The sequence below is a fragment of the Perca flavescens genome, chromosome 7, assembly GCF_004354835.1.
Source record: "Perca flavescens isolate YP-PL-M2 chromosome 7, PFLA_1.0, whole genome shotgun sequence".
Classification (NCBI taxonomy): Eukaryota; Metazoa; Chordata; class Actinopteri; order Perciformes; family Percidae; genus Perca; species Perca flavescens.
In genome coordinates, this window is record NC_041337.1 from 22658475 (window position 1) to 22679417 (window position 20943).

The window sequence follows — 20943 nt, forward strand, 5'->3', positions numbered from 1 at the left end:
GTCCTCCCTCTTGTGTCACTGTTACAACTCACAACAAGGACCCCGGCTTCCATAACGAGCTTATCCAAGGACACCGTGGCATTTTAATATTTCTCTCTGCTCGACAGAGGTCAACTCCCTCCCTTCCCTTTACAAGCCCCCATCTATCTTTAGCTCCTCGGAGCTCTCTGCATGAGCAAGGAGAGCTAAATTTAGACTGCTGCAGCCTAGAATAGAACATGCGTGCATTCCCAAACACACAACAAACAGACATACGCTCTACAATACTAACCTTGTTAGATGTTTGCTTGAGGCGTGCACTTCCATCTCGGTACTTTTGAACTCGTTGAGCTCTTTTCGGATTGCAGCCTGTGGTGAAGAGGAAAAACATTAGTGCATCCCTAAGTACATCCTGAGCCCCCCCCCATTTAAGTGCTGCAACCTCTTGACAGCAAAGTGACAGCAGCAGGAAGCGTAAACAAAATCAGCCTAAAAAAATTGAAGAATATGGGGGATTCGGCAAGATAAGCTGATAACAGCAACATGCCATGCAAATAATCTTGATGAGCGAAAGGGTATAGAACTTCTGGAATTTTGTAATAAGACCTAAGGCTTAAACTGTGAATTTGTGGCAGGTTATAAAGGTTGACATACATACAGCTGTTTTTTGTTTTTTTTTGCGGGGGGGGGGGTTCTTTACTGTCTAATATTATTTGTCTCTGTTTTCCACATAAATACACACCTTGTCTGCTGCCGAGAGCCGAGTCCAGGGCTTGTCTGCTCTCCTGTCGTAGTCCTGAGCTTTGGCCACCTCCACATAGTCACTGAAGCGGATCAGAATCTTTCTGTCTCGTAGTTCGTCTACTGTAGGCCGCTGGTTGAGCTGGAACACAAAAGAAATTGGCAGACATTGATAGCTGACTGCTACAAGAGTCTCCATGTGCATAACCTACAGTGGAAAGAAATCTAAATATATGGAAAATACACAATCACAATTTTGTACCTTTCTGTTTAGCCGCTGTTTGATCTCCCTTCTCTCCTCTTGCTCTGTTTGGTCATTTCTCTCTGGGGAAAAAGAAAACAGACAAATTAGAAATTCACACTATATCAATAATGTAATTAAACTGATGTAATATATATATATATATATATATATATATATATATATATATATATATATATATATATATATATAACAGGGTTCACAGTGAAGAGAAAAATGTGCACTCATGCATTCTTCTGCTCCTGAATAATGTACTGCACTGGGCAATCCGTGCTATCATTAATGCATCATCTTGCCCTGGTTTTTGATAAGGGATTTCACATAGGCTATATATTTTAAATTGTAAACATTAGTATTCGGGTGAGGAGACGGTAGTTTGGAGACCGAAATGGAAGTGTTTGAACTTACGTTTCAAGATGTTTCTACTCTCCAGCTCCTCCACATTCGGTCTCTGGCTCAGCCTCCTGCGGAGAAACACCAAAACCACGTTTTGAACCATTTTGACTTCAACTGTTCTCCTGTCCTATCCTCTTTAAACCGGCTGTAGTTTCTTCACTGTGCGCGTTCTCGAGAGGAATCCCCTATGTCTCCATCTCGCATCCAAACCCCGGCTGTGATGCTTCGGCAGAGGCGATCCCCACATCAGGAATAGTCAAAAAAGCGCAATTCTCTTGTTTGAGAATTCACCGAATTATTTTTCGATTTCAAGATGCTGCATCTCAGGTGTAGCTGCCGTATTGCGTTTACTCTACACCGCAGCAGCAGCAGCAGCAGCAGCAGCTCGGGCACTCCTCTCTATTATCCGACACAGACTACAGGCGCTTTTGAACCGAGTCGTGATGGGCTGCTGGTGCGCGACTCCCCTAGTTTCCCCGGTTACTGCATACATAATTTGTAGGAGGCGGAGCTTAACAGGCTCCCACTCAAGGCATCCCCAACCTCCTCCTGGGGTACACTGGGCTACTGGCACACTCATTTTACCCACGTTGTTATTCATTTCAGTCACGTAAAACACCCTCTTTTTTTTTTTTTTTTTTTTTTTTTTAAAGCAAGAAAAATAATTTCTCCAACAGGAAATAAAATACTTGATAGATTCAAAATATGACTTTGCCTATTTTATGATGTGATCCAATTCCAATCTCTTCTTTGCTCTAATAACCAAGTTTAAACATTCAGATTACACTTACAGTAGTGCATTCATTTGAAGCTGTCACGTTCTCTCACCATCAAAGCATCCAAAAGGTCTCCAAAATCCAATGTTTTCCCGGAGTCCCCTGTGCGTGTGAACTATTGATACTTTGTATAAATAATACATGTGAGCTGCACAACATGGGCTCAGCCCCAGACAGCATGCGGCACACCCCACGGCACACCTTCTAAGGTTGAAAAGACAGAGAGGGCAGAATGCCGCCACGCTGCAGGACTCTCTTTATCCCCCCTCACCCAAGATAACACTGGACACTTTATAGTTCTGTCCTTTAAGTGTGTGTGTGTGTGTGTGTGTGTGTGTGTGTGTGTGTGTGTGTGTGTGTGTGTGTGTGTGTGTGTGTGTGTGTGTGTGTGTGTGTGTGTGTGTGTGTGTGTGTGTGTGTGTGTGTGTGTGTGTGTGTGTGTGGCACTCTAAACCCTGTTTTATTATTCAAAGTGAGACTTACGCCAACTTAAAACCAAATGTGTGTCAACAGATGCCACCATCGAAACAGAAAGGCATCAGTAATAAACTGCGTTATGTAACAAGCATTTGTCCTAGATTTGTTTTCTACATTAAAACACTGGCAGAGGAAACAGCTTTCTGCACGGACACAAAATCACACTTGTAGATATCTATACAGTAATGAGTACACGCAAGCAATCAGGTCAGTGTTAATTAAGATAAGATAAGATAAGCCTTTATTGTCTCCCATAGGAGAAATTTGTCTTGGGCACTCGAGAGAACAAGATGGCGACACATCACGCATAACACAATAAACATACAATTAACCAACTTACAACATAGTCATACATTTCCTCATGCTTCAATAAACAACGAATAACGCACAAACAACCCTGTTTCATCACCACTTCCTCAAAAAGCTCCTGAAGAGGAGTTGGTGGCATTTGGCCAATTATTTTGCCAGCCCTTATTATCAATTTTTGTAGCTGTGATTTTAGTTTAATGGACAGGTTACCGAACCAAGTCATAATACCATAATGAACAATAGATTCAATGGCTGCCTTGTAAAACAGTATCATGATCTCTTTGTCCACTCCATGAACTCTAAGTCGTCTTAAAAAATACAGACGCTGACATATCTTAGAGCAAACATACTCCATTTGATGGGACCACTGTAACTGACAGTCTAATTGTATGCCTAAATACTTATATGTTGTTACCTGCTCAACAAGTACACCTTCAATTTGAAGTGTGCTATGATCTCCTATAGACCTGGGGTCAAAAAACATTTCTTTGGTTTTATTTACATTAAGTGTCAAGTTATGCCTGTTGCACCACTTCACTACCTCTTCTATCTCCTGTTTATAGATATCAATATCTGAGTCTTTTGTAAGTAGACTAAGTATGGCCGTATCATCTGAAAATTTAATAATGTGGTTATTTCTATTTATGTTTCTGCAATCATTTGTGTATATTATAAAAAGTAAAGGAAAGCTTACACAGCCTTGAGGGGCACCTGTACTTATGTTCAGAGTATCAGAAAGAATAGAGTTAACTTTTACCTGCTGCTTCCTGTCTGTCAGAAAAGAACCATACCATCTAATGATGAAGGGGTTCACCTCCATCTGTTGTAATTTACATAACAGTGTCTGAGGGAGAATACAATTAAATGCAGAGCTGAAGTCCATAAATAATAATCGAACATAAGCTGATGGATTTTCAAGGTGCTTTAAGATAGAGTGTACAGTTGTGAGTACAATTAATACATGTATGTCTAGACATCCCGTAATATCATGAGGAATAATGCAATAGTTGACTCCCCTCTTCTGAGAAATAAGAATAAAAATGGAACACAAACACCAAGAAAGCGGCCTAGAAAAAATTCAGCATTTTGCATGTAATGATTAAATTGGAGTTTGATCCATTTATTCCTGTTTGCTTTTTATATCTTTCTTCTCTGTGAGGTTCCCCCTTTTATCAAAGTGTAGGCTTGTTTTTAAGGTTCTTTGTTAGAATCTCATCAGGTGGGGAACATCCCGACACAGCTTTTGTGCTTCACGACTCTTCAATAAACCAACCGAGTGTTCCCAGAGCTCTTACAGTGTTACATTTTAAACAGATGAAACAGAAAATCACTTCCAAAGCCCCAGCGAATACGACCATCCACTGTATTATTGACCTGGCCGCTGAGTTGCTTAGCAACAACACTTTTCCCTAGCAACACACTAATGGGGATTTCGCTATTGCACACAGAGCTGTATGTGCTTTACAGAGAGTCTGTGGCTATTTTTAGTTTTGGTTGGCTGAATAAATCAGAGATCGCTGTCGATATGAAATACTATTTCGGTGACAACGTTGGATGTCCTTCTTTGTGAGCCACATGGATCACAACACCTTATTACTCTGCTGCTCTCAGCTGACAGAAGATTGCTTATTTGGGATAACTAATACTGTGTCTCACCCACTGCTTTCTATATCTGGGTTTAGGGTATGATTTCATAAACAAGATTTTGAAAGGTATCCCCCCAGAATACGATGATGACGCATAAATGCCTGAGGGCATGAGGGTTTCCATTTCCCACTCAGGATGTTCTGAAACAAAATGAGTTAGAATAGAAAATCTAACTATGCCAGCCAAGGGAGGAATGAAAAATCCAAACTAAGGAATACAAAAGCAATGAGTGGGTGGCAAAGGCTTTCAGTCTGTTCTTTTATTTCAGCTGCCAACTGCGCAAGGAGATAAATTTAGCCATTGCCAGCATTCTCACTTTAAGTACGGTAGCAACCTCCCTTTATTTCTTCTGATATACAGTAACTCCCCGACAATACATTTGTGGAGAAAATGGAGATGCATTATTGAACAGTTTCATGAGCTAAGATTAGAAAAAGCACAAGTGCTAGGCTGGGAGTCTCTAAAGATAGAAAGGTCATCTATCACTGACACAACGGACAGACGTGGTGTCATCCATTTTCTGCTTGATCGGCATCAAATGTAACAGTAGGTTTTCATTGTGAGCTGCAGATAGGACGGGAAAAAAAGAGCAGATTGAATCTGTGGCGGGATAGTGTGGGATGGATTGTTTTGTCATTCGTTATGAATGCCCAGGGGAAATGAGTTTTTTTTCCTCCTACCATTTTGAGCTATATTTAGCCAGGATTTCCTTCCAAAATGCTGCAGTATGCCTTCAATTTACACATATACTATAGGATGAAAAGGCATTTTCTTGCATTTGCTTGACACTGTAGGTGAAGAAATAATATTATAAATGAGTTATTTTAAACCTCAGGCTTTACAGATAATAACTCCAGACAAAGCAATAAACTTGAACAGATGCCAAAAGCCTTTTACATGTGCGTACATTTAACACAGCCTCTAAAATCCTGGAGCAAAGTTGTTTTTTTTTTTGGCAAAGTCAGCATGAAGCACACAAATAAAGCTTAAGAATCCTTGTTGATCCTCCTGAGATCAATAATTTATTCTGTATTATTCTGACATTTAAACAGCTATAAATCAAAAAGACTGGTTCAAGATCAATTGAACCTGGTGCTGTGTAGAACTATGTCTTTATGTAACAAGCAGCTGTGGAACCTCTGTCTTCAAAACAGACCCGGCTGGCTCTTATGCAAGCTGCAGTCGTGCTCCATCCTCACCAAGTGGTTTGCTTGTGAACACCTTTACATTTCACAAATAACAATAAAATATGCTCTTCCAGTGAATCTAAGAATACATCAGGGAGGCAGTATTATTACTAGTCTCACAGACAGATGATAGATATTGTTCTCTGAAAAGTGTGGGTGGCACTCTGTGCCTGGCTGCGAGTTATTGCACAACAGGTTATGTAACGCTGTGGTGTGCCCGTTTGATATGCTGGTGTTAAAGAACCTGGGTCTTGTGACACATTCACACACAAGACTGCTGCCCTCAGTATTTGCACATTCATTTCTCAGTTGTATTAGAAAAGCCAGTTGTTCTATTCATGTCCTGACAGGGGAGCACATCATCAACATCAGCGGTGCATCTTGCACAGAGAGATTTCCCGGAAGCAGGGTCTGTCTGTGATCGTTGCACTACAGAAACGACTTTTGAGAGCTAGTTGTTGCGCCAAAGGACTTCTAGGATTTTACTCCATTTGGTCACCTCACTGGTTTGAATAGATATACAATTTCTCCACATTGGAATCTTCTCAGTTTTAGTGTTTAAGTGCTATTGTGGAATATAATAAAAATGCTTCCCAGTACAAGGATTGGCACTGAGTACACTTATGGTGTAATATCATTGTATAAATCAGAACCCAAGCTGCAACTTCCGGGACTGAAATGTAAAGCCAATAGGGAAGTACCTTAAACCTGCATTTTATCTAATTTCAAGCAGGGGGCGACTTCACTTATTCCAAAAAAGGTCCAATTGCATAGAAGTCAATGGGAAAATGACCCTACTTCTCACTTGATGTATAACCTCAGTAAACATTTTCCTGACAAGTTTATGGTCTCAATCAGAAGTTTTAAGTATTCAATACAGCATGATGTTCATTTTGTAAATTATGGTCCCAGTTATTTTAAAATAGACAATAAAGCAGTGCATGATTTAGGGCGGGGCTGCACGCCGACCTGTCAATCAGGACAGAGGCTTTGCAATGCTTATCATGGCACTGTATATTAAAATATCCATTAACGTGTTTTGGGTGTTCTCGTCTTAAACTTTGACCCTCTCACTGTGTGTTTTCTTTTCATCAAAGTTAGGCTAATTGGACCATTTTGGCTGCCTAAAAATGTCTTGTTCAGCATTTTGTAGCACCTTGTTAGCCAAAGCTATCGCTAGAGTTAGCTGGTAACTTAAGGGAAACTTTGCCGATTTTCAACTATCTTGTTCTGTGCTCCATTGAAACCATATACGACATTTGCTTAGATAGATAGATAGATAGATAGATAGATAGATAGATAGATAGATAGATAGATAGAAAGATGTTTATCATCAGATGGAATGGTTTATAGTGTTCATGTGTGCATACAGTTCAGTTTTGTATTAATGTATGAACGCTCAAATGTGTAAGTCTATATTTTCATTTCATGCTACAGCAATTCGTTCAAACCTTAAAACTGGCTTGCTTTTTTACACATTACTATTATGTTAGTAATTTCTGTGGCACTAATACAATTTTGCTTCTATTATTACTACTTAATTTTAACAAAGCCTTGTTAAATGAGGGGCACATTATATAAGATTTTTTTTTTTTTGATTGATTGATTGAAAGTATAGTAAAACTATTTTATTCAGACCTTGTCATAGCAGTTGTGACAATTATTATTAATTTAATTAATTTATAAAATGTATTACAGGTGTGCCTTCGGCAGGCAAGCTACACCCACACTCCAGGGATTTATTAGACATATGTCCTCTACTATATTTTGAAAAATAATGAGCTGAGAACTTTCAAAATTGGTGTATACTTTTGAAAATAACCTTCATCCAGAACTGCAGCAGCTCATATCTGGAAGCTGGAGTAGGCAACACTTACCTTTCTCAAGTGCACAGCTATGGAAGATTCAGTAATAATACATTTCAACAAAGTATGCACTGTTCTCTTCTTCTGGTTTCTGATTATCCACTGTTCTCCTGTACTTACAGTGTCTTACCCTGTGAAATCCAGGGCACGGGCTAGATTATTAGAAGGAGCCACTGTTCTCCTGTACTTACTCACTTATTTACACAAATAACAAGCAATATCCTGTTCTTCTATTGTTGCTTTTACTTACAGTACACAATTAACAAGGCATTTGGGGTGGAATATAAAAGGTTTTTATTATATTCTCTACATTAAACTGTTATGTTATTTCTTAATGACTATAATCTATTACCATTAAATATTTATTTTCTGTCGCTTGGGGTAGTTTTGTTGCTTTTTTCCGCTTTGGGCCATAATAAAAAAAAAGAACACATGAAAAATTTTAGTTTTCAGATGTGATTTTCCAAACCCTACTTCATAGTACATTATGTTGCTGCTTCACAAATTACTCTTTTACATAAGACACATAAAATGTATCTATGCAATTGGAAAGTATTGCTAATGTTACTATGAGGAAAACGCCCAGCTAGCAGGGAGGCAAAACAACTGAGAGGTAGGCTAAATTGATTTAGCCTACACAAATTGATTTAGCTGGCACATTAAACATAAGTCAATATCCACACCTGCTGCATCGAGGTGTCTTTTTATTTACATTGTTTTAGATCTTCGAGGCTACAGTAGGCAATAAGTCATTTCTCATTTCCTCTAAAATACACCCAAAAGTACCCACAAGTAGGCTACCCAGTACTTATGCCGCGTTCTATTTACCTTGGAACTCGGAAGCCAGAGCTGGGAATGACGTCATACCCGAGTTGAATGCGTTCTATTAGGATTTTCATTGTTTTCATTAGCTCTAGCCCGGTTAGCTATTGTTAGCAATATAATATCAGTTGATAACAACGCATTACGCCGTTTTTTGTGCATGCAAACAGCATAACAACATGTCCACAGATAGAAGTTGAACATGCCTGTGTGAACGACTGATTTAGTGACACAAATAAGACAGAAGTGCTTATAACTTTATGTTACTGCAACTGTTGATACAGGGGGCAGCCATGTTGGATTTTGAACTTGGGCTACTGCAAGATTGTCCGAGTTCCGAGTTCGTAAATCTGAGGTCAGGGGGCGTGTTTCCGACTTTGACCTCGATAAATTTGAGTTCCAAAGTAAATGGAACGTGGCATTATTAAAATACTTACAGTAAGTAATTTCTCCTTTACTCTCTAAAATATCCCATAAGTACCAAGTAAATGGACTGTATTTGTACTTACTAAAATACTATAAGTAATTTCTCCTGTACCAGTACCTAGATTTAAAGTGCTCATATTATGCTCATTTTCAAGTTCATAATTGTATTTAGAGGTTGTACCAGAATAGGTTTACATGGTTTAGTTTTCAACAAAACATATATTTTTGTTGTACTGCACATTGCTGCAACTCCTCTTTTCACCCTGTATGTTGAGCTCTCTGTCTTAGCATCTCACTTCTGTTCCATCTTTGTTGGCAGTCGCACATGTGCAGTAGCTAGGTAAGGACTACTAGCCAGTCAGAAGCAGAGTATGAGGGCGTGCCACACTAGCAGCTAGGCAAGCATTATAACGTGTTACAAAGTGACACACAGAAGTAAACGCTGGACTACAATAGAGCTGTTTGGAGCAGTTTGTGAACTGTGTTTTCTGTTGGAGATGGTAAGTCCCTTTGGGGTGGATTTTGAGCTTTTTCACTTTGTAAACCTATAACATGCACAAAAAGCCAAAAAGCATAATATGAGCACTTTAACCATTGTGTGGAGTTCAATGTTTGCTAAAAGAAAAATTATGCTATTTATTATTTATTCTAACTTGGCTCATTTTCTGTGAAGAACATAAAAAATTACTTATTTTCAATGATTGCACATGGTACACCCCCCCTACACATAACTATTACATATGAGGTGTTCGGGTCTACTGGACCCAAGTGTATTTAAATGAAGGTGCTCTGAAACTATGTTGTCTTTCTGCACCTGCTATTCCCACACAAAGTTACAAAATTATTACATTTCAAGCACTTTCACCTGTTCCGATTAAGTTCTATGAAATTAGCACCTATAATGATCAAACATCTTGTTTCTATTTTTTTTTTTACCTTTTTTATAATTGAATTTCCTTGTTTTCTCACAAAAAACAAAAATGATCACATGATCATAAATGTGATCTTATAGGGGTAAATGGCAAATATGAATCATAAATTATATTATCATTGATAATTGAGCTAAAGTAAACATCTATTAAGTATTTTTACATCAATTGTTATGGCTGTATTAATTTAAAAGCCTAATCATGTGGTGGGTCCACCAGACGCAGGAACATTGGCTGTGTAACAAAAATATGAACACCACACAAGGGTTAAGTACCAGTAGAAACCAGTAGGTATTTATATGTACTGATTCATACAACGATATTACACAGTAAGTTTAAGAGGACTTACCCGGTAGGTGTCGGGTTATTACCTTACTACCTGTATTATAAAGTGTTTATCGAAGAAGCAATTAAGCATACAGGTTTAGCCTGCAACAAGAATTGCCCAGATCTGTCATGTGTTGGCATTGTTGCACCATGAATAAATGAGAAATGTTTAACTAACTGCAGAGTAATAATAAAGGATATTTAAGCAAGGACATAACAAATAAAACATACTGTTACTATTATCATTAAAACATTTCATAATTATAACACTGATACTCAGATAGCAATGTAGAGAACATTTCCTTTCTTACTTTGCAAGTTTCATCTCAATCTGCTGGCGAATTTCCTGTCGCTCCTGGTCGCTTCTGGCAGGGAAGATATTCCTGTCTTCCAACTCCTGCTTGCTGGGTCTGTTTCGTAGTTTGACAGTTAGCAACTCCTTCCTTAGCCTGCGAGGAAGTGTGCCTGCAACCATGCATACACGCATTAACACACAGGAAACTCTAACTTATTATCTTTCTTTGTATAGAAGTATATTATATATTAGTATATTATTGTAAGAATCACAGTGTTTTCATTTTCATATCTTGTCAGCAAACATCCACGCCAAGCGATAGCTGCAGTACAGAGCAAAAACAATAGAAAACACATCTCTGTTCAGACGGTTCCAAACTACAACAAATTGTATCTGAAATAAAACATTGACTTTATGTGTTAAATCAGCATTAATTGATCCTGTTAGCCACTTTATAACGTTAAGGTGAAATTGTAAGCATCAGTTGCCTATTGACACGCCCAGCAGCCACAGAGCAACATTAACATTTAGTTGGAGTTGTGTTTTGAGCCACCTGACAAATGTAAGGCCAATATTTACGCTCATTTTAGCTCTGATAGGATCACTGGTTGGTCTCGTGACAAAACAGTGCACTAAGACAAGGATGCCGCGCTCCCAGTATCAATGTGAGCACATTAAAATGTAAGCGTCACATCTAACCTCATAGCCATTGTTTCATTTTAAATCCAATATGTACAGTACAGAGCCAAAACAAAAACCCAAAAATTTGGAAATGCTTACAGACTGCATTGTAAATCACACTTTTAAGCTCTTCAACCCACCAGAGATGACAGAGTCATTCCAGCCTTCCAAGTCGGTAGGCAGGCCTGAGGCGTTTGAGAAGCACTGGTCCAGCCGCACATTCTCCTTATTCTCTTCTGCCTCCTTCTTGGGCCAGTCGGACCCTCCACCTCCTACACAGCCGCCTCCGAAAGATGATGTGTGTTGGTTCTCAGAGCTGCAGGAGCGAGAGAGCCGTCCGTCTGAACACCACAGCCTTGGGGGTGAGGCCTGCTCAAACCCTTCATGGACACTGAGGGGACGCAGGGAGGAGGGAAAATGTAGGATGAATGTTGATAGCAGTGGAAGGATAACATCTGGAATTTAAATATTTTAAGGGTGTCATTTCACAAAACAAGACTTAATCTATTTGGGGAGATATTTTAACAAATGGCTGTATTGTCAGAAATGAAAGATTTGTTAGCAAACCTCATTATAGTCACCAAAGCCAGCATTAGCTTTAACACCAGTAGGACTGAACAAAGCAACATTTGTTATTCACAGTCCCAGTATGTCTGAGTGAGGACGAATGCAAACAGATGTATGGGGTCAACCTGAGGACTCACATCTCGTGTCTGTTCTTGGAAGCGAAGGCTCTCTGCAGTTCCTCCATAATGCAGCTAGGGGGCATGGGAGGGTGCATCATATTGCCTATATGTGGAGACCCTGAGATGTTGGCCATGGGCCCTCGTAGAGGCAGGGTCATTGAAGCCATGCTTTCTGTGGCCCTGGGTGGAGGCTCCTTGGGGAGGTAGGAGTTGGGCAGGTGAGTGGGGAGCGACACAGGGCCTGAATCTGAAAGGGAGGGATGACCAGATAAACACTGGAGGTTAATCAACAAAATCTCTTCTTTTTTTTTCATTTTCTTATCCTTATATCCGTCTGCAGGCTCATAGGGGCTGGAGTTTATCTGATACTTAGCTGAAGTTTGGGAAACACATGTACATCTCTACTTGGAAATTTAGACTCCCCAGTACACTTGACTTGCACATATGTTTAATATGAGAGGAAAATTGAACATCGAGGGAAAATGTGAACACAAGAAAACAAACTCCACTAGTTGCTAAGAAAAAAGAGAGAAAACTACTTTGCCAACTTGCCATCTGCAGTCTCATATAAATAACTGTTGCTGTGGCCCAAAGAGGTCAAATTATCCAATATTTCACACAACAAAAACGTGCTTTGGTAGCTCACCTGGTTGTAAAAGTGGTTTAAAGTAAAGTGGTTTAAAGTAAAAGATTGGAGAAAAGCACAAATTTCTGTGGTAGAATCTTGTTTAGTTTTTCGTTCCCCTCCCATCGATCATCTCAGGACCCCTCAGATTTATGTTATATGAGATACAGTGACCTTTCTTCACAGCACTCACCATCTCCAGTACTCAGCTGGGGCAAAAGTTTCGGAGCTACTTGTGGTGGGGACGTTCCTGAAGGAATCTCTTCCTCTGGTCTTTCTTCCATCTGTTCGCCCATGTCCTGCAGCCCCTCAGGTAAATCCCCGGCAGGGTGCACTTCCTCACCACCCTCGTCCGCCGATAATAGTACATTCTCCTCCACCCGTTCACAGTCCTGGAGAGGGGCAGCTACTGGAGTATATTAATGAAGGAAAATTAGTTTTGCTGTATAGGTTCTACTGATAGCATTTTCTACAATGACCAACCCTACTGGAATTAACTGTATTGTTCTGGTTTTGTACTGCATATTGTGTACCTCTCATGGCAGATGAGAGTGGAGGCAAAGAACGTCATTTAATTGTCTTTGCTGCCCTCTAATGGTACATGTGTAGGGACACACTAGAATTGACACAAATGTCTCAGTTTCATCAAGCAATAGCTTTGAGGATTACATACAAAATAAAAAAGGAACACAATTAAGTCAAACCTTTACTTAGGATACATACATATAGCGCTAATTAAATTATATCATAACACCAACCACTTTTGTTGTCCAAATCTCTCCTCGCCTTCATTCAGATTGGTTTCACAGCAATCTTATACTGTATATTCTCATATTGATCTACTATAAAGCTGAGGAAACTCACACCCAGCCACTTTAAAAACCCAAATTTCCCCTCATCTGTTGCTTTTGCAGATCTATAATGTCCATTGATTAGTTGACTCTGAGTACTGTGAGGGATTGTCCTACCTGGAGGGGGAAGCTCCTCTTCAGGACCAAGGTATTCCACACTGCTGACTGTGAAGTTTGGGCTCAAAGGTCCCCCGAATCCTCCAAGCAGGACTGCACCATCTGAGCAGCAGCCCTGAGTGGGGGAGTTTGGGTCGTGGCATAGAAGACTGCTTGATAATGCTACATCTGTGAGAGGATATGACGGGAGGAGTATGTCATGATTTTTGTGTTATGGAAAAAACAAAATATGTGACATTCATATGAATCATCTGCAGTAATTAATGCATTCCTCCTGTTGCTTAATCTCTTCCATTTCTACTACTCCTTTCAGACGGCTGATCTATGAAACAGCATTTTGAGACCATCTTACTTCCTTGATGTGAGTATTGTTACATTGTGTAGTTTAAACCAATAGAATTAAGTTGGTTTGAGGATTTAGTTTCACCTTGTGCCCAATGAGATAGCAATGAAAATAAAAAAAAAACGTTCCAAACATATATAGATATAATGTGAATGAAAATAAATATATATATTTTTTGTTAAATAAATGTATATTATTTGAGGGGAAAATTAGCCGATGAAAAGGCAGGTCCAGCTACTGGGGGGATGGACTGAGATACACTGCAACAGACCTCTGATGTGATCAACCTAGTCTATATTGACGACCTTTCATTTACGGGATTGTTCCGGTGACGCTGATGTCCCTCATTTTTGTCCGGATGTCCCTCACCTTCCGCTTTCTTCGTTTTGGCATTCTAAACTCCGGTCGATTCGTGAAACATGCTCCGTGCTAGAACCGATTTATCTTCTTTTTTTGGAGTAAAATTAAAATTAAAAGTGATTTTAATTCCAGAGCTCGCCTCCCTAAGTGAACACGTTCCACCAAAACAAGTTCCTTTCCGAGGCTATTTTGCCCAAGATGATTGTGATTGGTTTAAAAAAATGCCAATAAAAAAGAGCACGTTTTTCTCCTATCCTGGAATGCTGTGTGGACTAGCCAGACCTTACTTTGCAGCGCTGTGGAGGAAGGTCTGGCAATACGAGACTACCATTTCCCTAAATGACATTCACTCTTTCTGTCACCTTGATTCAATAGCACTCTCCATTACAGCAAGAGCATCACATTTAGCCACGTGTTCAGCAAATATAATGCTTGGCATACTCTAGATACCTGCTATGCCTGCTTTTAAAAGCAAGCACACAAGGTGACTAAAGTTATCAACTTTCAGTGGAATTGTATCATGACGATCTGATCTTATTGTGTAATTATTTTACTAACAATCAGTTATCCGAATTAATGATTGGAAGAAAACTGTAAAAAAACAAACATACGGTTTTCCGAAAAAGAAATACCAGGCAACATTTGAAAAATTAAGGGGTTGCCAGAACATTCACACTCCTGTAACCATTAGGATGAAAAAATGAAAAATCATTGAATGAAATTTTTTAATTATTATTTTCAAACTCGTTTTCCAAATAGGGACACTGTTTTCTAATCCGAACAAAGATGGTAGCTGGAAATCACATACTTTGTACATGTTCATAATCAATTTGTACAACATGAACCAAACTTTAAGCATTTAATGCTTTTCCCCGTCAAAAAGCCCAATATCCAGCCGAATCCGAAGCCAAATCCTGGATTCGTTGCATCCCTGGTTCATACTGTTTCTTGTTTTGTAGAAAAAGAGCAAGGACATATGTAATTTTGACTGGAAATAGTCGTAACTTGGGAAAATTTGAATTGTTTAGTAGAACAAATTGCATGCTTAACTCTTGTGACTGAAATGTAATGGTAATACAATACATGATAGGCACACACTTAGGCTATGTCAGATAAGTCAGTAAGCCAACAAACACTGTTTGATTGTTTCTTCTCAAGCTTTTTAAATGTGCTCAATAACCAAATAACCAAGTTAAAATGTATAAAACTCTTCTTTGGCGTGATTAAAGACTGATGAGGACTGACTTCATTCAAACAGTTGGAGCATGACTTGCTACATCTTTTCACCAACACCCTCTCATTATCGCTTCCTAACCTCATTCATTAGAGGAGATGAGGAGAAATGTGCATTTGAATGTGTGTGTGTGTGTGTGTGTGTGTGTGTGTGTGTGTGTGTATACCAGGAAATCTACAGCCACCCTCTACCATCACTTCACCCACCCATCCAGCACTGTACCTGTGGAACTCTGCTTTAGCTTCTCATTTTTCTTTTTCCTCCACTTCCAGGGCTTGAAGATGCGTCCCAGGGTGGCCAGCTTGCTGTTACGTCGGATGGGTGGAGTGTGGACCCCGGACACCAGACAACCAGTCCTCAGCACCCTCTGCTGGTCCATCAACTCTACTGCAGTGACAGTGGAGTAGGAAAAGAAGTCCAAGAGTTGTTGCAGGAGGATAAAATGGGGTAAGGAAAGAGTGGGAGAGGGTGTGTAGAGGAGAAGGAACAAAAGCAGGGTGTGAAGGTAAAGAGAGGGCAAAGGGGAAAGGAAGTATGGAGGTCGGGACACAGGGATGAAGAAAAAAAAAACGTGCAAAAGTAGGTGAGAGGAGACAGAGAGAGAGGGAGGGAGAGAAACCAGAGCACAATTAGTATACTCACCTTACTGAATAAACCATGATGGACTCCAAGTGAATTACAGATTGAATTAGAAAGACTTTTTGATCAAGGCACACTCTATTACGACTGTTATTTCCCTGCGAATCCCCTTCCTCTGGGCCATACGTCACGTATCAAAATAAATATCTCTCACAGTCCAAATTTGGAGGGAACATGGGAGCACACAGACACAGACAGCCTCATGACGCTACAAAAGATGCATTTCCCCGGAGATCTACAGGTGTGTAAGCATCGTGCTTTCCCAGAAACAGCATTAGACTTGGCTTCCTGATAAAGCAGGGTGGATTGTTTTAATGTGCCAACCTTTTTTTCTTCTTCTAATATACCACTCCTATGCTACATGTACAGTACATGTTCTCTGTCCTAGCTCTTACAAGACATGGCTCCCCAAGTGATCAGTGTTCTCAGGAGTTGCAAATATCAATATGTTCCATAATGCCACAAAGCAGGCAGAAACATGAGTAGCATGCAGTGTATTTTTATAATTTCATCCCACAAAGCCATGATGATATGTGTGTGTTTATGTCTACACTGTGCTTATGTCTGAGGATGACTGAACCACATGTTGTCATGTTCATGTTATGTTTTGCATGCAGGCAAGTACTTTTTTTCCTTTTTCTTTTTTGGAATCCCACCTAGCTCCCAAAATGCTTGCTGATCTTCCAGGAGTCCACATAAAATTTTTAAAGTACACAGCAACTTAAAAGCACACAGGAGGCAGTAGCCCAACATACTGTAAACATCAGAAAATAAGTGAGCTGATTTTGCAAATGAAAGGTTTAACAATGAAAATTATACAAATAAAACAAAAAAACAACAACGGTATGCATCCATGATATTAATTTCTAGATACTGTGCTGTCATCCCTGCACAGAGAGCCATTTCTTTCTTTAAAGGAAATGAGTATTTCATTAAAGGAAGGCTGTGACTCATATCAGGCAAAGTGGGGGTCTACAGATCCATGTGCGAACATTGCTGCTGGGTTGTAGTCACAATGAGAGCCAAGAAAGAGGAAATGTACAATATATTCCATGTATGTAAGAGCTACATGCGTCAATGTGACACAAATGCAGCTATATTTGCCTTAAGGAGGCTGATATCTTTGTTAAAATATTCAGCTGAGGAGGAGGCAAGTATTTATGATGGGGGAGGTTGGAGAGAAGAAGGGATTGGGGAGAGGGGGGTGTAGAGGGGCTCAGGGTGTGATGTGGAGTATACAGTGATGGAGGAGAGAATACAGCTGACTCCTTTTCATGCATTTTTGCATTCCCTTCCTTTTGCCCTGAAGCACATGGGTAGGGAGCAGAAACAGAAACGGAAAAGGAATGGCAGAAAACAGGAGGAGAAGTAAAGTAGAATAGATGAGATGAAAGGAGTTAATTTCCAGTTTAATATTTGACCCTAAGAGTTCCTTGAAACAGGTCAGTTGACCATACACACCCCTCTCACAGTGCCATCATCACTACTGTCACACACGCAGAATCCAGGTCAAGCTTGAAGGAAATGCACCCAGTCGTGCAGAGCAAAAAGCTTAAGAGAAGAAGAGGGGGAGCAGGGGGGGAGGGGGGTAGAGGCGTTGTGTCTGTGTGAGAGGCAGAGTGTGTGTGGAGAAAAAAGAAAAGGCAGAAGAGGTGGGGTCAGGCCCGCTGCTGTTGCCATAGCTACCACATCCACATCCAGATGCTGCCGCAGCAGTGGGAGCCAGCGGGAGGAGCAAGTCAGTCTGTAGCTTAGAGGAGAGGAGGAGAGCAGAGAAGCCCCCTACACAGACAACTGCCTGCCACATCTAAAGCCAGTGGCAGCACCCGGTGCATTGTGGGTAGGGGGTGAAGCCACATGGAGGACGAGATCTGTCTGCATTTTTGAAAAAGGAAAGGAGATAGGAGGGGGGAGGAGGAGAGAAAGGGGATTCCAGGGAGAAGAGGCGAGAAGGAGGGATAGGAGGGGGCTGTTGCTATACGGAAGAGCTTGCAGTAGAATCTGGGCTCGTCCAATCATGGAGCAGCTATTTATAATGCATATCAAGTAACTCTTCATTTTTCATAGAAGGGGTGGTTGTTAAGATAAAATGACAGGAGCACAGGAATTAGGTGAAAACACATGCATGCACATGGAGATTTCTTTTATCCGCCGGATGAGGATGTATCAAAATGTGTGTCACATAAGCATGAATGAATTACACTCACCATGTGGTGATGATGTGCGATTCTAATTAATATGCTAACGCAAATAGGATGTATTAAATCCATGTGTCACGTGATGCAGTAGACCAACAGCCATTTGCTGTATGCCCATAGTCCTCTCCAACTAGTCTCCACACACTGTAATTCCAATCAGGTGATGGTGTCACGGCTTTAAACAAGTTAAAAAATGTAATTCCCAATAGCAAATGAATATAATCCATAAACAAGCTCAGGGGTGCAGGCAAATATAAACTTTGAATGCTACACTCTATTCTGCATTAGTGCAGTGTGATTTCCAAAATGATTTAAGAGTGGAATAAAGTAGGCAATGTGATAATGTGACTTGGCAAGAAGACTACATCAGAGTGTGCTTGTGTGCCACCAGGGACCACACCCCACTTAACCAGCTTGTCAGCACATTCAGGAGCATAAGATCTCTCCCCACATGTACACATTGAGCACAGCCCATTCCCAAGTGCCTGTGGTGGGCAAACTGTTGTGACACTGACCCCTCTTCCACACATCATAGCTTCGTCCGCTTGCTTAAAAAAACCGGTGTAGGTAGATTTGTAGGAGTGGCAAGAGTTGTGTTTTGTAAAATTGCACATTTATGTCTATTTGTTCTCATGGTTACGACTACAATCATTTTCCTCAATATATGATCGTTATTTTAGATTTTATTTATTATTTAAAAGAGACAACGTACATTAATCAACACGAGCACAGAGTCCAACATGTGAATGTTTTAAGTCTTTGGTATGATAGTTTAACATTTCCCATCTGGCAACGCTATTTATGACCAACTACCTGCAAAAGTCATGACATTCCCATCAGCCTAAGCTCTACTTGTATTTAGTGCTGATTAGCAAATGTTAGCATGCTCATATGCTAAACTAAAATGTTACTGGTAAACATTATACCTGGTAAACATGAGCTTTTTTTTTTTTTTTTTTATTAACTTTTTTATTGATTCCATTCAATATTGTCCCATTAGCATTTAACATCTGACACATATGTTTTCCACGTATACAGAGCATACAAATATTCTTAACTTTTCTTTTATATATACTGTATTATGACCTTTTAAATTCTCCACTTCTTTATATAATTTTGAGATTAATTTCTTGCCCAGATCTGATTCATATGCTAAAATAAATAATTTAAACATGAGCTTCTTAGCATTGTCATTGTGAGCAGGTTGCCATGCCAGCATTAGCATTTTGCTTAAAGCAGGGCTGAGTCTCAGTAAAGCCTTGCATAGCATCACAACAACTCATACAGCATGGCTGTAGAATCTTGTTATTATACTGTCCCTGCTGCAGGCACCTCTAAACCAAACCTGTGGCTAGTTACACAAAAATAAATCTCACTGTGCAACCTTTCCTGCTCAACACTGTGTGTGTGCTTCAGTGGTCTCATCACAGCTATAAATAACATCAGACCGACCCTTGACTCCCATCATCTTTATCAGGCCACATGGTGCCTCGGTTCCTCACTAAAGCCACCCTGCTCCTTCCACGCAGGCAACTGACAATGTGCCCTTGAATAGACCACCTCCTTACCCTCTGCCACGCCAGCTAACCTCCTCACTTTACCCCCCTGGCTTTACAACTGTGCTGCCATCTGTCCGTAGCCTCGCTGCCTAGGGGGCCCAGGCACAGTCAGGGCACACAGTTAACAACTCGCAGGGAGAGAGTGAAGAGCAGGGCTGAGGCAATGAAAAAATGAAAAGAGTATGAATGAGGGACAAAGGCTGAGCTCAAGAATGGTAGTCAAGTGCAGAGTGATTTAATAAAAGGAAAGCAGAGAGATTATCACAAAATGACTCTATTCAGCCTCTAAAAAATCCACCCAACACGGACTTTAATTACTTTTGAAAGCCTTGTATCATAAAGCATTCTTCGAGATTTATTTTGTCACTGCTCTGAATTTTGTCACAGACAAATTCCTCCTATGTATAGATTTGCATATCCAATAACCAATATTCATCCCAATGAACAATATTCAACAATACATAAATAATAAAATGACTAATGAGTAAAAGATCTTTCTTCTCTTCAGGACAGTTTTATTATAAAATGCATTTTCGACAATTCTGCAACTGTAAATTCATTAGGCAGATGACCATAACCACCACTGAAGGTCATGTACTTGTTTTTCCATTTTTCATACTGCAATGTTCTTCATTAGGTGAGGAAAGAATAGTCGTTTCTCAAATGAAAGTCCCATCTAGAGTACAGCATTCTCATTTTACAATGAGAATTAAATTAAATTATGAATATTAAAGGGTAATAAAAACACCTTGTATACGCTACTGAGCGGTCCATATTAACCCTAATAAATAAATATGTTCTGGCCAAAACAAACCAAAACTAGCTGTGCTTCTCAGGTAAATGCATTCCGATGACTCATCCAAATATGTATCTGCGTACTGTAACTTGTTGTTGTTGTAATTGGGAATGAAATTAGTTTCTGGGAAAACCAGGTAGCACAGTGTAAGACTGCAAAGGTCAAGCCTCCAGATCATCAAAGTGATTACAGCCCAAGTGTGAAACTCCAGCGTGTGGGCTACTGGCATCAACAGAGTGAAATGAAGCCAGCAACCAATTGAAAATGCCCGAGGCCCTTGTTTGCTACCATATGTTGGTGATGAGAATGAGGACTAGTGGGTGGCTTCGTGTGTAAGCCTTTTCTGCAGCATCAACAAGGAGAACTAAGAATCCAGTTCTAAGAATCCTTCTCGGTTTCTGATGAAAGGCTGTTTC

The 20943-nt window shown here is 40.0% G+C and overlaps 1 protein-coding gene across 1 annotated transcript in view; it reads right to left on the bottom strand.

Annotated features, from left to right (window-relative positions):
* phactr3a (phosphatase and actin regulator 3a) overlaps positions 1 to 20943 on the bottom strand; it is a 33655-nt gene that overhangs the window by 880 nt on the left and 11832 nt on the right. Inside the window, exons 2-11 of the mRNA XM_028582380.1 lie at positions 15558 to 15722; positions 13399 to 13566; positions 12624 to 12839; positions 11824 to 12052; positions 11260 to 11510; positions 10455 to 10608; positions 1391 to 1446; positions 983 to 1044; positions 722 to 862; positions 272 to 348 (exon numbers count right to left, since the gene is read on the bottom strand). Of these exons, the coding sequence (XP_028438181.1) occupies positions 272 to 348; positions 722 to 862; positions 983 to 1044; positions 1391 to 1446; positions 10455 to 10608; positions 11260 to 11510; positions 11824 to 12052; positions 12624 to 12839; positions 13399 to 13566; positions 15558 to 15722 (1519 nt within the window). The remainder of the gene's footprint in view (positions 1 to 271; positions 349 to 721; positions 863 to 982; positions 1045 to 1390; positions 1447 to 10454; positions 10609 to 11259; positions 11511 to 11823; positions 12053 to 12623; positions 12840 to 13398; positions 13567 to 15557; positions 15723 to 20943) is intronic.